The sequence below is a fragment of the Polyodon spathula genome, chromosome 21, assembly GCF_017654505.1.
Source record: "Polyodon spathula isolate WHYD16114869_AA chromosome 21, ASM1765450v1, whole genome shotgun sequence".
Classification (NCBI taxonomy): domain Eukaryota; kingdom Metazoa; phylum Chordata; class Actinopteri; order Acipenseriformes; family Polyodontidae; genus Polyodon; species Polyodon spathula.
Genome location: NC_054554.1, coordinates 30065904 through 30084037, shown reverse-complemented (window position 1 = coordinate 30084037; position 18134 = coordinate 30065904). Strand labels below are relative to the sequence as shown.

Genomic DNA, 18134 nt, shown 5'->3' with positions numbered 1-18134 from the left:
CCTACATTAGAACTAACCGAAGTGGACCTTAAGTGAGCTGCTCCCAATATGGGACGGGCGTGTTCACATTGAAAGGGGGCAGTCGTGAGAGGGCTCTCTCACGAGCGGGCTGGGCTCAGCATTACTGGTCTAAGCCCAAGGGATTCCACAGTGTTTAATAAGACCCCAAAGCAGAACTGAAGCAGCATTTCTTACCCTTCATTGTGAAATGCTCCCCCTTTGATATTAATTTACAAACGCAGGCAGATTAGTGATCCTGATGCAGAGAGCCAGAGGAGGGCACAACTCCATTTCATTTGGGACTGCTTGGGAGTACCTCGCACTGTTAAAAGAGCAAGGCTCTTACCCTGGGACAGTGCCACCTGGTAAGGAATAGACTCGTCTCTCCAGTCCCTCCACTAACAGACAGCGATCAGACATTTCAAAAGGCTTGTTTTTGGAAACTCTGCACCCAAGAGCAGTGAGGGTGACTAAACTTTTTGAAAAAGCTTGAACAATATATTTTAGAGCACTCACTCAATCTTAATAGAGTGCAGGTAATATATCAGTAAATCACTTTTTAAACTCAAAGTCATTCAAGTGCTGCTATTCAGATAAAATAGATACTAAAAGTGTGATAAATCAAACAAGGGCAGTTTATTTACAGGGAGTCTTTCAGACAGGGTACACAGATAGAAAATGTTCAGAAACTACAACACACAGCTCAGAAAAGGGCTCTTTTTCATCTGCTATATACACTTGTAACACGTGGGGCTAGTTAACATGCAGGTCTTTCTTTTGTAAAGAATAGTTTTTACATTGCTTGTGTATTTTGTTCTGTCTACATTTTTTGTTCAAAAACAAAACAGTGACTAGGCACATCTTGTAAAAAAAAAAAAAAAAAAAAAAAAAAGTTAGTTAAAATTTTTTTTAAATGGATTCGTTTTCTTACACTGTCCAGGCGACATCCTTCAGTTTATTATAGGGCTTTGCAATCTTCAAGCACACTCATGTAGCCTAAACTCCTGTCCATCCTCCACCTTTACTTTCTGGCGACTGAAGCGCATAAAAAGCACATTTACTCCTAGCCGGTTTTGTTTTCAATTAGGAACATTTCCTAAAAAATCATTATGTACACAACCTGTTTCAAAAGTCAAATATTTACCAAAAGTCTCGAGGCCTCCCAAGCACAAACACTTGCATTCTTAGCAACAGTGTCCCCAGTTTAACAAATAAAACTGCACTAAAAAACACATGGCTAAAATGATGCCTAAACAGCAGGGGCAGTAGACTGAAAACACAGATAGTTCGATCACAGGTGAACTGATTGCACAGTTTTCATTTTTGGAGAAAATGTCCATCTTGTATGTAGACCCTGGTCCTTTCTGTCCTGGGAAATACAATGCCTCATTTTAAACATCACACTGGTTAAAGGGCACAGAAAGTCATGGATATAGTAGAGGGTAAGCATACAGCTAAGGCTTGTTTGTGTCAAAGCGTGTTCTATTGAAAACAACTTTGTGAAAACCTGTGTGTGTCTGCAATTTGGGACTAAAACAGAAAAAAAAAGAACTGCAAGGAGGACGTTTCAGACAGCTCTCGGCACACTTCTCCTCTCCTCACAGTGCCAGGATACTTTTCATTCATTCTGTGTCTTTTTCACCTTAATTAAACAAAATACATCAATTGAATTAATCCTTGCTTTGAAACTGGCTTATGGTAAAAATAAAATGTGTTTTTAGCACCGTAAATAAACAAAGCGCTTTATTTTCCACGGATCCTGGTGGTTATGTTCACGCCAGCAAATATAATTTAGCATATGATAATGTAATAAAGTAAAAAACAGCAGATTCTCATAATGTACCATTTACGAAGACGAGACAACTTCTAATGATAATACAAAAAAGGATTACTCGTCAGAGTTCCACAATCTGTTAAAAACAGAGAGCAATCTATCCTATCTATGAATAAATCCAGACAGACTGATGAAATGTGCAGTAAGTATTCCCCCCTCAATTCCTGTAAGAGTTCATATATTTACCCTTAATATACATCTTTTTTTTTTTTTTTTTTTTTTATAAAATTGACAATTTCACCTAACTGCAAACTTGATTTAAAAGTTACTTTATTAAAAAACAAAAAAGTTATCTTCCTTGTAATTAATATAAAATAAAGTCAAAACAGGTGACATGAAAAGGTCAGCCAAATTAATTTATGTTACAGATAGGAACCATTTAACTTGGTTTAGATCATCACATTAAAATGTATTCCTGATGGCAACCAATCTTACAGGTTTAGAAGTAGAAGCTCTATGAAAATATTCTAGGTTTTTACAAGCAAATGGAATCTCACGGCTCCATGTTCTTTGTACAAAGCAGACAGCAGAAGGACTCTAGAAAAAAAAAAAATCTGTTTTCTTTGCCTTCACGGACAGCTCAGAAAATGGAACTGATACATTTTTAGCTTAAATTACTGCGGAGAGCATATTGAAATTTTAATGAAAAAAAACAACAATACACACACACACACACACAACTAAAAACTAGTGAAATACACCCTCCCCCTTCCAAAAAGCTCTCTGAATACCAGATGACAGAAAGCAAACACAAGAAAATTCAGATTTGCTTTTTCAAACCCTGTTGTCAAGGGAGAGGAAACAGAGCAGCACTGTCCCGAATCGCTCCCCATATTAACCCACTGTGTCGAGTTTACACATCTGCAGCCACCCCTTTTTGAGAACGCACCTGTATCAAAAGCCTGTTTTGAATCATAACCATTCAAACCATCAACCAGTGTGCTTGAGAACCAGCGACAGTGCGTAGAAGGAACTGATAAACTCACATTTCGGTTTATTATGCCCTTTACCCATTCCTTTTACCTTTTCCAAACGGCAGCTTTTTTGTAATATTTTGTTTGGAAAAGACATAAGGAATCCTGAACAGGTCTTTATAAAATCAATAACATTTGGCGTTGCCTCTATCAGTGTGGAAGAGAACATTATTCTCCATTTATTATGTTTCATATACATCACTGTTTCAGCTTGAGCTGTAATACAAAATAATTAAAAAAAAATAATAATAATAATCTGACAAAGTTTTACAAACAAGACACCTTCAAATACACATAGCTTTTCAGCTTTTTTCATTTTCAATCCATCGTCACCGCTGGGCGATTTGTATATTTCAGTTATTTTGTTTTAGTGCCACTGACAAGAGCAACATTCTGATCAACTCCAGACCTCCATTCTTCTGTGCTGGATTGTTAGCTGCAAAGCCCTTGTGGATTCCCACATTACAGTCCCTTTCAAAGAAAGAAAGGGTCTGGAGAGGAGGGGAGCAGAGCGGAGGGGAGGAATCAACCTTTACATACAGGGAGCAAGAAAAACAGCTGAAACTGGGTGTGAAATACGGTCAGTCGACAAACAGGGTTTAATATAAAAATGTATGTTTCACTAAACGGTACACACAGCTCTTCGATTTTCTTTTTTTTTTTTTTTTGGTATAACCACCAGCTTACTTGCTGCAGATCTTTCTTTACGTCCACTATGAGACATCAAAAACAGCCTCATTGACAGAAAGCTATCCCCAGGTTTGCACTCTCCTCCTTCACCAGAGACAGCGACTGCAGAGGGCATTTCCACTCGTCTCCCAAAGCTGGCCGGTGTGATCCAATCCGATGCAGTTCCTGATCTGTGACTGACAGGAAAATATGCTGGTTTACAGGGAGGGTCCTCTGGGGAGACCCGAATGGGAGGAGAAGCCTGGCTCCAAATGGGCAAGTGTTCTCAGAGAACCAGAAGCTTGCGCTTTGTGATTTAGGGCATAGAGTTCTGTACTCTAAGAAGCTGTAGACTGTAGTTTGTTGTTATGAGACCTACAGAATATGGAAAAAGGGAACAGTTGAGTACCCTTTATTATTATTTTCCATAACCTACAAAACAAAACCAGGATGGGGGGGGGGGGGGGGGGGGGGGGGGTGGCAGCCATGTTGGAGTGAGATTCTTTTTCTTTTAATAAAATATTTATTTAAGCGCTTGGCTTTTACAATTGAACTTTTAAAATAACTTTTCAAAAAGTATTAACACAGGTGATAGAATGGTTTAGGTATTAAAATGCTACAGCAGCACTACTTTTTTCTTGTGCTGTGAATTTCCTAACAATGAACAATACAGTAATGCGAGCAAAAAACAAAACCAAAAGACAACCAGCTGAAATCTGGAACTAACTGCTTTCTTTTAAATCTTTTTTTTTTTCAATCACAAAATACTCCTTTACAAAAGGATTCATAACTTTGCATCATCGTTATCAGTGCCTATTTGCTTTTTTAGGGCAAAAAAAAAAAAAAACAAACAAAAAAGACAGTTACTAAATCGAGGCTATAAAGTAAACCACCCTTCAGAAAAATACTTCATGATTTGCAAAAATGCATCTTGGCGTCTGTTTAATTTGCACTGCATGCTGAATTTACGGCAAGCTTCTTATCATATTTACATCAAGATGTAATGTACCTTTCCACAAAAGAAACTCGAACCAAAAACGAACCAGAACAGAAGTCAGGCTATTCCATATGCCACGATTCATTAGAACCAGACACTCGAACGCCATGCTCACGGAATGGAACCATGTGAAGGCTTAGCCGGGATCCTGCAGGGTTTCCACAGAGCACAGCCCCACGTGAAACACAAGGTCGACTTGATTGGTTGTTACATTACATTTAGGCAAGATAACCTTTTGTAGACAAATTTCTAATTTTATGGGGTTTAAAAAAATAAATAAAAATGTTCCTTTATTATTTTTTTTTTGTAAACCAATATTATTGAAAAACATATTTTGCTGTCAACATGGCTGCAGTAAAGGGATTGCCACTTGAGGCATCTTTGGAGTTTGGGTTTCTTTTTTTATTATTAAAAGTGATTTAAATAACATTTCATAACGCAGAAATTTACGCTGTATAAGGGAACAGCAAATTCCATGATACAAAAAACCAAAACACACAGAACTAAAAGAAATAGTGATAGTGTGACCCCAGCATCCAGATCAGATTCCGGCTATTAGGTCAGACTTATGACATCACAATCTGGAAGAAAAAGAAAGAAATGGATGGCATAAATACATGCATGCTGCGCAGAATGAACGAATGAGGAAACAATGACCACAAGGAAAACACAGGTGCTTTTGTGTCAGAAAATGAACAAGCCCCTGAGGAAGAGGTGGGCTTCGTACAAGAGGACTGAAAGCAGAATTATTTCCTTGAGTAAATCGTGCTCTGAAATGCAGTGCCAGCTCACTATACTCGTCTCACACATCGGCTAGTGAATGAAATGTTAACTCTCTACACTTCTATTGTGGTTTACAAACCCAAGAAATAAAGAAAAAAAACAAATGCATTGCTTTTATTGTAAAAACACAGGGGGAGTGGGGCAGTTGCTTACAATTTCTTGGTTGCTGGGAGCATGTGGGGCGAGGGGTCTCTTAATCATACGATTCCTGGGAGGCCCAGTGACTGTGAAGACGACTTCAATAAGCAACTGGCTGCTTCTGCTGGAATTGGGTGTCTATACACAATTCTTAAAGGATGTCGCGCTACTATAAAATATGAACTTCATTAACTGTGATAACCAAACAACATAACTGCAATCAAGAGAAGAATTACTCAAGGTGTTCAACCATCTTTTTGTCCTTCAAAAAATATGATTTATTTGTTTCTTTTTTAAGCATACGAAAGGTCACTTGGTGAGAATGCAGATGCACAGAATCAAGCTGCAGCACAAACTACAAACTCCTTTGCAGGTTTACATTCCACCAGCCGGAACGCTCTTTAAATCTCGGACCTGCAAGTTGAAGGGTTATAGCCTGGCCAGTGTTAAGCAAAGTGCGAAGGCAGACAGTTTAAAAAGTACAGCAACGTGGAAGCAGGCAACAAATATGAACTGAAGCCAGAAGCCAGCAGAGCATGTACTTGGGTCTCACTTTCTCAGATGGGATGAGAGTGTAATGACAGTGCCAGCAGGTTCTTGGAAGCACTGCAACCTGTAACTTCACATGTGAAACTTCACTCTTAAAACATCACCATGCTGCCTCTTGGCAGATCATGTGTATCTCTCTATAAATGTGTCAATATCACTTACAGTTGATCCTTGAACGAGAACGTGCCGTGCTACATGTGAAAAACAGACATCTATGCATCAATTTACTGTCACACACCCACACCATTCCTGAGATGATTTTAACTTAAATTTCTACAATGAAAGTATGTTACAAAAAACAAAAACAAAAAAAAACACACACTAACTTGGTAAGGCTAAGCTGGGAGTGTTTCAAGTTCTCCGGTATCAAACCTGTTTTCTTACCTGCTTGCTTTGAAAGATTTAAGTTTCTGTACAAAGAATGATTCGAGAACCTCGGCACACTGATAAAACGGCGAGTCGCTGGGGTTGTAATAACGGCAGTTGTCGAAGATTTTGGTCATGTCTGCCACAAACTCTGTTAGCTTGTTGTAGTAACGTTTTTGTATCTTATCCTCCATTGTGGCCAGGTCTAAAACGACAAAAGCAAAAAAAAAAAAAAAAAAAAAAAAAAAAAGAGGAGATACATCATCACCTTTACACATTAAAAATGTTATTTCATTCTCACACATTAAGAAATCCCACCAGCAATCCAGTATAAAATACAAACAATACTGCCTTTTCCAGCAGCAGAGCTATTGCTTGTCAGCTTGCTTGTTTATTTTGCAATCCCTGCAAGAGGGGCAGTCTGATCTGGTTTACTGGCCCTGAACAAATGGACTTCCTCTCCATCAGGGGGAGAGACAAATACAAGATTGAGTCCTGCTTAATGTTCTGTGAAGAGCAATGTCACTCTCCAGCAGGTTCTCAGCAATACCCTCTCTCTCCCTCTCTCCCCCGAATGACTACATGTTGCACACCTGAGAGTCCATCTACCCACTTTGAACTAATTCAGTGATTTAGCGGATCTGCTCCACTTTGTCAACCATATGATGACCTGTTGATGTGATTGTAGATTGCTGTGTCTAAGGGTGTGCCCTTTCCTTGATAATGATCTAATAAGTGATGATAATTCAAAGACAGTGTTATATGCACTCATGTATTTTAGCAGGCATACATATTTTCAATGAATAAATACATACATTGGTCTCAGCTAATGTTGGAAACTGGACAAGCTGACCAACCCTGAGTTTTTCCCATGCTTACCCATTGGTTCCTTTATTAAGCCATAATAATCTGGTGCATCGTTGGGATCTACAGGTTCTAAAAACGGCCATGCCATTTTGTGAGCCTGTTCATGGAAAACAAAAGCAGTCAGGAAACAGAAAAGTACAAAATACAGTAATGCTTGATCTAAATAAATAGAAGTAATACATTATTTTATTTTATTTTTTATATATATATATATATATATATATATATATATATAGACACACACACACACAGATATTTTAAAATGACAGGTAAAAGACGCTACTAAACAGCCTGCCCTTGGGCACCTCTTCTCACCTGTAAGGAGCGCAGAACTCTTCTTAACCCTTCGTAATCCTTGTCTGTGAGCGGGGTCAGCACGGTCATGGCGTCCTCCGTGGACTGGCACTGCGGACAGACGTACTCGTCGATGAGCGTGGCCTCGCTCTGCACGATTCCCACGCAGCGCCCGTGGTACCAGTTCTGACAGCGGTCACAGCCAATGTAGAACCTGGGACAGAACCCAAAGACATCCAACCATTATTATTATTGTACTCTTCAGGTCGTAAAACAGTTGGGCATTTACTTGGGTTTACGTTTTGATTCGTATAAGAGCAGTATTGTCCTCATCAGTGACTTGTTACACAAAAATTTAAGACTGAAGATTTAACTTTAAAGCTACTAGTTTGACAAATCGGACAAAGCCCATGCAAAATTGGGCATGAATTGAACACAGTGCACATTTTTTTTTTTTTTTTAACGTTTCAGGACGTAAGAAGTTGGCCATTGACTTGGATTTCTATCCGACTCGTACTGTTCTTATCAGCGTTAAGACTGCAGATTTCAATCTAAAAATCCAAACACGCCTCCAGTATCAGCACTCACTGAGCCTCATCGTACGGCGTCCGGCAGATGCAGTACAGCTCCTCGCTGCTGCCCTCCTGTGCCCGTTTGCACTCATTGCAGATGTAGTCGTCCATCTTCTTTGCCTCCTTCTCTGTGATGCCAACACACTCCCCGTGGTACCAGTTTGTACAAAGATCGCAGCCGATGTAGAACCTGCAAAAACGCAAACACACAGTGAAACACAGATATGCAAAGGCTGAAAAGTCACCCCTATTAAGATCTCGTAAGCCGCCCACACCCTGAACTGCTCCCCTGGAAAGGCACTTGTCCGAGACAGCCGGACTCACTTGGATTCGTCGTACGGTGTTTTACACACGCAGTACAGACTGGTGTCCTTCTTTGCATCCTTTGAGGTAGTAGAGATCATTTTTTTCTTCTTGGGTTTGGCGGGGGACGCGATGCCGCTGGGCGGCTCCTTCTCCTCGTCCCGTTTCCGTTTCAGGGTGGAGCTCGGGGTGGACATGGCGGCCGTGAGGACGACTGCCTGGGCCGTGGCCGTCGCTGCTGCTGCTGCCTGAGACACGGCCACGTGTGCCTTCTCCTTCTTCAGCTTGCTCAGGTCCTTCTTCAGCTCGTCCTGGACAGATCAACAGAAACATCGCTTCGTATTTCCAGTTTAAACGAACAGAAAGATTGTCTTCATAATTTTTTCAGAAAAATTCTATACAGGAGTTATAACATTTAATAAAGAGCATGGCTGAATATCTCTCAACTGATTTGGAAGCAGTGTTAATGTACTGTTCACATTTTACTTTAAAATAATTAGAAACAGACTCTAAAGCAATCCGAACAGACTACACAAAACTATGGAAGAAATGCGTGCAAATGGTTTTGCAGCTGAAAACACAAAAACAAAAAAACCACCACATCACACACATTCCTGCAAGCCAGTCAGTGCTCTCGGTACATGTAATCTTCGCTCCTGCGTGCTCTCCGACCTGCACACAGCACTGTCTATATTGGCGTCCCATCAGAGATACGCAAGCACTGGCATTCCATTTGCTCACAGAGGATAAAATGTGGCATCTTCAGGACAGAACATCCGCACAGCAAATACACACCTGCACTTCCAGCTGCAGCTCCTTGTCAAGCAGCGCCCTCTTCTTCAGGATCTCTGCTTTGAGCTGCTCTTTGTGTTTGAAGAGCAGGGCTGACAGCTTGGTGGCGTTCTGCTTGCTGCGCTTTTGCTCCACAGACTCCTCCCGCTTCCTCTTCTTCGCCGCCTGCTTCTCGTCCTTGTCGATTTTGTCCAAGATGAACTTCATTACTTGGTTACACACGATCATCCTACAAAAAGGAGGGGAGAAGGGGGAAAAAAAAGTGTCAATGGTTTTTAATCTACCTCCAGCACATCCAGCATTGCTATAACACAGATTATAATTAAGGCAGATTAAGTTCAAGACTAACTATCAAAAGGGAACTATCAGGCATTACTATAATAATGATTATAATAGAACAAATAGAGAAAAACAAACTTCGAGGCACACTCCTGCAACAGATAAGATGCAGCATCACTCAATAACAGTCGCTTGCTGGTTTGGCTCTGGGCGATTGCTTGTTCTTTCTATGGTCTGCTTGGTTAGGTTGCTATGGCTGCAGTGCAGCAGTGTAGCCAGCTTGGGTCTCATGTTGTTTTACAGAGTATTCCACAGAAGGACTTTCCTCCACTCAGTCTATTCTTTTGTACCTCTGGTTCTCTTCTCTCTCTGTCGGCGACAGTGTCTTTTTCTGCTTCAGGTGCTCTATGACAGCGTTCTGCTTCATCACCACCTTCAACACATGGGAGACAACAGGTTTAAAGTTCACTGACCCTGTAATATGGTGGGTATGCATGGAGACTTCCTGTATCTACCCCTTACTGTAGCTACCAGTAGATCACAGGAGAAAAAAACCAAACAATTCAATAAATAAATCAATAAATATATTTGCATAAATGCACAGTAAAATAACATGTTATATTACCAGTCATTTGAGTCAACATAGGTGTCACATCTGATTCAAAAAGACTTTAAGGAACATATTTATATATGTTTAATGCATTCAAACTTTGTTACTGAAAGGTAAACTAAGACCACAAAACAAAGAGATCGCTACAAAACTGCTAGTTTTTTGCAGGTCAGTCACAATTCCCACTACAACAGGGAGCACCTGCCTTCAGCATTTCAATCATATGACTGGTGCTCGACAACAACTCCTACAAATAAGATATTACAGCTAGAGGGGGCTTCCTGTACAAAGTTTCAAAGAAGTGGTGTAGCGGTCCTCGGTAAGGAGCACTAAAAGAAACAATACGTAATATGTTTTTCCATCTAAAATGCACAACATTTTAAAACTACAATATAGATTTTGATTGAAAAAGCAGACTTGATTTAGTGAGTATACTCTAACTTTTGTATTTGGGTTGCAATGAATCTAGGATGCTATAAAATGTCAATACTACTGGGTTGACAATACATCTATGCAAGACCCTCATGAGACGTTCTAATTTAAAACACTTGAATAATGTTTAAAACGCGTCGGTTTGTTACATGCTTCGTGGCAATGCCACAGCACAGCTCTGAGACTCACTTGTTTCTGGATGATGTCGCTCTGGTTGGCTGCCTGCAGGCTCTGCTGCTGCTGCTTCTTCCGCTGCTGCTGCTCATGGAGCTGCTGGATCCTCTGCAGCTGCTCCTGCACGCTGGCCGTCTGGATGGTCACCACATTCTGGATCTGGTGGGGCTGCACCGGCGCCCCCTGCTGGATCTGGATAGGTAGCTGCAGCTTGATCTGCTGGGGCAGCATGCCCCCTCCTCCACCTCCTCCTCCTCCTGCTGCTGCTCCTTGCTGGGCCTGTATCTGGGCTGCCATGTGGGACTGGATTTGGGAGAGCACCTGCACCTGCTGCTGCAGCTGGTGAGGCACTGTGATGAGCTGGGGCTGGTGGAGCTGCAGCTGGGCTTGGCCGGGAGACTTCACCGTCACCTGGTTGAGAGTCTGCGCGGCCGTCACGGCCTTCACCAGGGACGGAGTCTGGGGGACGAGGGCGGCGTGGGCTTGCAGGGGTGTCTGGGGCTGCAACGGGGTCTGTGCCTGAGTTCGGGTGGGGACCTGGCTTTGGGACTGAGGCTGGGCAGACGTGACGGGGGTGGAGAAGGTGGAGGCCTGGACAGGGGCGGCTGCTTGCTGGGCTGGCTGCGCCGGAGTCTGTGCTTGAGACATGGCAGGATGGGTTTGGACTTGATACTGAGCCTGAGCCTGAACCTGAACCTGCGCTTGTGTTTGCGTCTGCAGCTGGGGTTGGTGCTCAGCCACTTTGTGCTCTGTGGGAGCTGTTCCATAAAACCCAAAAAGAGATAGACAAATAAATATATTTAATTATTCTGAATAATTAAACGGCTTCATATGACGAAAGAAAAAATCAAATTCCATATTCAGAATGACTAATTATTCTGAGACCAGAGGATTTATTGTTATAAGATATACCATTAAACATAAAACAAACAGTGCTGCTGTTATCTTTAGAATTGCATCATATGAAAGGCAAGACCTGTACTTTTGACAAATGCTTAACCCTTTGCTGCCCGGTGTCCAATACGTTTGATACAGAGAAATTTAACTTGACAGAGAATTGGAACATTCACAATTTGTATCAGGCTTAACCCCTGCGCTTCAATGTCTAACCATCTGCAGGGCGTCCCATCTGTAGACCTGCACCCTGAAAGCTCAGAGGTGGGTTACTAGCTCGTCTCTCAAGCTCTCGGGTTCAGCAGCCGAGGCAGTTTACCTGGCACAGAAGGCGTGGTGGTGGTAGCCGTGACCGCGGTAACGGCAGCGTTTCCAGTGGAGACGGGTGGTGGCATTGGGGTGAAGAGAAAGCGCTGGACCTGGCCGTTGGGCATCGCAGCCTGCATGAGCTGCTGCCCAGGCCCAGGGATCACAGTCACCCCCTGAGGGATCACCTGCAGCTGCCCCGTCGTCTGACCCTGGCCCTGGATCACCACCGTCAGCCCTTGACTTCCACTCTGAAATAAAGGCAGTTTTTAAAGGAGGTTTCATTTCCACATCACAACAGTCTGCATTAACTACAGTGACACCTGTATGTATATTCACAGTGCACTACCAGCCAGTAGACCCCAGTAAAGCCATACACAAAATATGGCACTCATACACTACATATATTACTGTCTTCACTGTCAAAGAGTGCAACAGAGGATTTCAGAAGACACAGCAGTGTATTTATTATATACTTCAAATCATAAGTTAATTGCTTAATTACAATACTGTTACTACAGCTTATGTACAAAAAAATATATATATATATGACACACACACACACACACACACAAGTCTTAGACATGTTGCATTTTTCTACTCTGATGCATTATGAGCATCAACAATTTACTCAAAGCCTCTACTAGTGTTTTCTACTATTATAACAACCTTGACTGGCAGAAGGCACAGCAGTGTGTGTGTGTGTGTGTGTGTGTGTATATATATATATATATATATATTTAGGTATTTTTAATTCACATTGGTGGATTAGAAGTCACAATCATGAAAATCACAAATCAAGAAAATACAGAATACATTGACGATGACGACGACAACAACAACAACAACGATAATATTGTTTAAGCTGACAGGGAAGTTAATAAATTTCGTACCCCCACCCGGAGTGAACTCACATCCCCACTCACCTGTCCCTGTGTCAGCTGGGTGAGCTGTGCCAGAGTTAGCTTTACCTGGCCCTGCTGCGGCCGTGGCCCCGGACCCTGGGGGGTGGCAGGCTGTGTCTGGGGGCTGGCTGCGGGGTGCTGGGCGGAGGTCGTCACCATCCTGTGCACTGGGCTCGTGTGGATGGCAGTGGACACTGGCTGCCCGCGGATGATCTGCGTTACAACCTGGTGTGGCTGACCTGGGGGTGGGTGTGAACAGATTGGATCATTAGGGGTGCCCAAGATACACACTCACAATTCCTGTCCTCAAGGACAGTAAAACAACAGCGTCTGGTTTTACAGACCCCAATTAACACTAATCCTGGACCACCTAACCTGGTGTATATAACAAAAACATCATGGACATGAATTTAGATTTTTGTAAAAATCTTACACAAACCAAGTATTAGTAAAATATGCAAAAGTTTAACTGTCTCCTGTTTAATTTCAAGTCACACAAACTTATTTAAAAAAAGAAACAACAAAACAAGTATTTGTTTTAATTCCGTTCCACAGGTGAGGAGTAAACTGCACTTGACCAAAAGCTTAGTACATCTAAGCCTTCTGTCTACCAGGAAAGGAGTTGGTGGCTCCCTGTTTGCAGCATGCATGGGAGATGTCAGCAGGTGTGTTGAAATGGAAGTAGTCATGCACTCACGCGCTGAGAGATATAAACCGAGTTGAACCTACTGGCTGGGAGAATACCTTGCTGTACCATCAGCGGGGTTCGGATGATGGTCTTGCCGAGGGAGGTGGTCTGCTGGAGGGGGGTCCGAATAACGGTCATCCCAGGACGGATCTGTGCCCCTCCCGTTATCACCTGCGTTTAAAATGAATAAATAAAATGATAAAAAGAGCACATTTGAAAAGTGATATGCTAAAAAGCACATCAGGCTAACGCTGGACTGACAACACAGAAAGAAGCAAGATAGGAAAACAAAACAAACAAACAGGCACACAAGTAGTTTAAAGCTAGCAGATAAAACAGTAAATATTACACTCTTCCCCCCGACCAAAACTCAACAAATGCGGGGTTGGATATAAGCCACTGCACAGCAGTTTGATCCATTCCTGGTTTTACTATGAGTTATAATCAGACCCACCTGAGCTTGTCACCTATACACTGGGGCTAATCAGACTTGTATTAAAACGTGGAATGGGTGACACTGCTATGCAATAGGAGTTGTATTTCCATCCCTGTAATGCCCCAGTATCAGGACTTTGTGTACATTGAAGTTCCCACCGCCTGCACTGTATATTCAATAGGATCAAAAGTAGGAGTCCTGATGTCGAAGCCATTACAATAAAATAGCTTCCTCTGAAAGCTTACACAAGGACAGTGAGTGAAGTACCTGCTGAGTGCCGGCCGGGCCCGTGACAGTGCCAGGGGTATTGGGCCGGATGGTTACGGTGGCTGTCCGGGGCTGGAATGACGTGAAGGTTTGCTGGCTGGCTGCAGTGCTGGATGGAATGATACCCAGGACTTTCTGTTGGACCTGAACTACACCTAGAAACAAACAAACAAAAAACACAGAACCCAGGTGAACACTCTGCTTTCAGAGCCACGTTACCATCATACTCTTCAATGCAACTACTGGAACATCTTAGCCAGTACTGCATGGATGCCAAGTGGCATTTCGGCTCAGGATGCAGAGCTGCAACAAGGGTAAACAGTTCAGAAGCAGGTAATGCCAGCTGTGGATGAGGTTAACGCTTCACGTCAAAACTTTCCCATTACTGCATGGCATCGTTAGAAGTGATGCTCAGGAGGAAAGGGTTAATGAATAATTCCTGGTAGATGCTGCACAGCTGGCACGACTTCAGAGAGCAGCGCTACTTTGAACATTTTTAAAAATTAGAAAAATCGTACAGTTGGCTACCTGTGTTGGCAGCCGGTCCCCTCCCGGCACAAACTTTTTTTCATTTTCACTTCCTTAATTATTTCCAAAACAAACAAAAAAAACAGACGTGCTGGAAAAACACACCGTTCAGGGTGTCTGCTTGTTTGGAATACTGCTGCCTTACTTAAAAAAAACTACAGCACTTATACACACACTCTTAAATTAAAGCTAAGACTTTTTTTTTGTTTTTTGACCCAATGTTTTTTTTTTTAGCGCTTTGTTCATGAATGATCATCTCTACAGATTAAAAGGGTGTTCTATTGCAATTGTTAATTAGTATGCGTGGTGCCACCACCGCAGTCCAGCCGGGAAGCACCCCATCACGCACAGGTTTCCGTGGAACCGTACCTCCTTGTGTCGCTGGCACATTGACAGTGATGATTTTGCTGTTGGCTGGGAGGGGCAGTTTGGCAGTAATCACTTTGCCTGACATCGGGCTGCCCGTGATCTGGAACGTCTGCCCTGCCGTGGCTACACTTGTTGCTACCGTGGCAACCGTACTGGTGGCTGGCGAAACACACAACGCAGTCAATACAACTCTGCTCTGACAACCCAGGGCAGAGACAGCTGTTCCTTCATGCCATTCACAACCTCATTACAAGCAAGAGTCCGGTGGAAACTTCAGACTGAAAAACAATTTAATACAGGGCTGGCCAACGAATAAACTCTATATGATTTACTAAGCACTGCAACATGGCTCTTTTGACAACTCCCATTTAAGTTGTTTTAATGGGACTGCAAGGAGGGTCAAAAATGCAGTAAGATGAAGCTGTGCGGTAGTCAAACTAAACTTGAGGTCACTCAGCCTACCTACAGTTTGTTTTAAACCGAAACTATTCATGTCCACTCGCCCTTACCTGTACTGGTCTGGCCCTGCTTGACCCAGGAAGCGAAGGTCTGATGGAAGTTCTTGTTCTGCTGGAATGTCACAGCAGTAGGCGAGCCCATCTTGGTGGCCAGTACCACTTTGGTTCCGGGGGTGACCTGGCTTGTCAAGGAGCCTACCACTACTTTCTGGGGCGTGGACATAGCATTGGTGGTGCTGCCAGTGGTGGTCACAGAGGAGGCCGTGCTTGCGGCTGGGGACTGCTTCTGCTGATCCAGACGCTTCTGTCAGGAAGGGGAGGAAGAGAGTTATAATCAACTCAAACTGATCTGTAACTCATTAAAACAAAAAGGAGGAACCAGCAGTAAGGCCTTTTTATTAAATTACATTTAAATTTTTAACACAAGGTAAAAACTGCCTTAAACTCCACCTCTATTACTAAGACCATGCTGGCTTTCCATAAAAATGTTTTTAAAAATTCAATCATAAAGCGAGCCAAGTAGGCATATGCATTTATCAGTTGCTAACTTCTTCCTCCAAATACAGTTTTTACCTTTAAATTTAGTCCCCATTTCTTACACTGTGCTTGAATGTTAAGCATTGCACTGTGCTCTGCAGGGCATCCCAGTTAAAACGTCCCAATTCAGCCACAACTACATTACTGATGTAGGTTAAAAATCTAAAAACAAGTGGCCCATCACTGAGTTTTTGATAAACAGATAAGAGTGAGGCTGTGGTGCGATGCACGACATAAAAATATCACAGGTGCTTAAACAGCAAGGTGAATTTAAACTGACCACCAGAGATTTCTTCTGTGTTACAGCAGTAAGATTCCCCAAAAAGGTCTCAACAGTTGTGTAGATATACACTAGCTGCTTAAGTGCAAGTCAGGGCATTTCAAATGGGACCCCCTACATAAAAAGACCCCGTATTGCTTCACTCCTGTTTGGACGGTTTGATTATTAGCCAGGTTTCACCCTAGTGCAAGGTTGGGAGCAGCTTTTATCATCCCACCTGCTGGGCAGCCAATCTCTGCTGCTTCAGCTGAGCCTCCATTGGGACCTTGAACTCCTCGTCTTTCTTCTGCTCACTAACCTTTGCCTGCTGCTCTGCAGCCTGTGCCTTCTCCTTCTCAACCCTGCAACGACAGAGACAGATGCGCACGCTTAGAGGGGTCACAGCGGCGTCGAAATCGAGCACACAAACACTGCATGTAAAATCAGCGCGGGTTGAACAAAAAGGGATATCCAGAACTAGAAAAAATGAACAGTGCTACATTTACAAAGACCAAGAGACTTAATTGAATGATGAGCATTCAGACTAGAAGGCATTGAGAGACTTCTAGTTGAAACGTTTGTCATTGAGTTCATAAAGCTTCTTTAAGGGTGGAAATAGGACTGTCGCCTACATATTCAACTAGTTCAAACTGTTTAAAAATCGGAAGTGGTAAATGCCCAGCTCTTACCTTTCGGAAAACGCCCTGATCTCCCACAGGTCCAGTTCCTCCTCTGCCACCCACGTCTCCAGCACCACTGGTCCCGTCTGCTTGGGGGCTTCCGGCTTCTTTGGCCTCAGAGCGCTGGACCGAAGACCTTTCCTTTGTGGAGTGGGCGTTTCTATAGAGGAGGGAAAAAACAGCCAGATTTAAAAAAAAAAAAAAAAATTCAAATTAAAAATGCTTTAAGATTCTTTATAGTAGCATATGAAAAGAAGGAATGACAAACTGCACATTTTATAAAATGCAGATATTCAAAGTGCAGCGCAATCTCCGTACTTGAACTGTTTTAAGCAATCAATCAACAAAGACTGTACAAATGCTAGTAAATAAACTAGTAAAATGATTTAAGGAATGTTTTTAAAATCAGAATCTTATGATTGATCAACATTTAAGCCATTAGCTTTCGCAAAAGAAATGCCTACTTATACAGTAATGCTGTCAACTGGGAGTTACTGGAGGAAATAAAAACAGACTCAAGGTTTAATGGACTTCGATTATTTTCATCATGGAGACCAACTGGCGTCAAAATGTCTAATTCGAAACGTTGCATGGCGCAATAGACCAGATACCTTTTGGAGTTTCGGGCGCACCGATCGGACAGATTATCTTCCTGATGCAGTACTCTGAGCGGATTCCATAGGGGCCAACATCTCTGCGCTTCATTATCTCAGTCGTGGTGATTTCTGTTTCTGAAGTTTCTGCAGAGGTTGGGATGAACAAGGAAACAATTCATCAACCAATTCATTAAAAATCACCTTGCAGAATTAGGAACAAAAAAGTAATCCCTTAAATATAACATCTGACTGATGTGTGGAACCAACAACGCACCAACTTCAATTACTACACAGCTTGGAATAAAAAGTAAAATGTACAAACTAGGACAGAGCCATAACCTTCCACTGTCTGCTGTTACCTGTGCGTGTGGTGCCCGCACTAGAGGAAGGCTTCACTCCCATGTCATCCCACCTCAGGCTAGCCCACAGCAATCGCAACATTAGGCTTACTCCCGCTAGGGATTTCACTGTCTGGAGACGATACCTAAACAAAAGAAAGCAGAAAGCATGATTAATTTATTTTATATTAGTACATTTAAAAAAATAATAATAAATGCCCCAAAAAATTAAATAGATAA

At 42.5% G+C, this 18134-nt stretch overlaps 1 protein-coding gene across 15 annotated transcripts in view; it reads right to left on the bottom strand.

The window, feature by feature from the left end:
* Window positions 1–617: 617 nt before the first annotated feature.
* The window catches only part of LOC121296356 (nucleosome-remodeling factor subunit BPTF-like), a 35095-nt gene continuing 17578 nt past the window's right edge, over window positions 618–18134 (bottom strand). For 3 of the 15 annotated variants that reach the window (XM_041221818.1, XM_041221820.1, XM_041221824.1), the window contains exons 14-32: window positions 17916–18040; window positions 17572–17700; window positions 16970–17120; window positions 16519–16642; window positions 15536–15788; window positions 15027–15185; window positions 14130–14284; window positions 13468–13597; window positions 12760–12977; window positions 11847–12084; window positions 10649–11391; window positions 9768–9853; window positions 9142–9367; window positions 8368–8657; window positions 8060–8233; window positions 7493–7685; window positions 7190–7274; window positions 6329–6515; window positions 618–3852 (exon numbers count right to left, since the gene is read on the bottom strand). In XM_041221818.1, the coding sequence (XP_041077752.1) occupies window positions 3816–3852; window positions 6329–6515; window positions 7190–7274; window positions 7493–7685; window positions 8060–8233; window positions 8368–8657; window positions 9142–9367; window positions 9768–9853; window positions 10649–11391; window positions 11847–12084; window positions 12760–12977; window positions 13468–13597; window positions 14130–14284; window positions 15027–15185; window positions 15536–15788; window positions 16519–16642; window positions 16970–17120; window positions 17572–17700; window positions 17916–18040 (3703 nt within the window). In that variant the 3' untranslated portion in view covers window positions 618–3815. Of the gene's footprint in view, window positions 5056–6328; window positions 6516–7189; window positions 7275–7492; window positions 7686–8059; window positions 8234–8367; window positions 8658–9141; window positions 9368–9767; window positions 9854–10648; window positions 11392–11846; window positions 12085–12759; window positions 12978–13467; window positions 13598–14129; window positions 14285–15026; window positions 15186–15535; window positions 15789–16518; window positions 16643–16969; window positions 17121–17571; window positions 17701–17915; window positions 18041–18134 lie in introns of all 15 variants that reach the window. The other 12 variants (XM_041221825.1, XM_041221819.1, XM_041221826.1 and 9 more) reach the window with 12 other exon arrangements.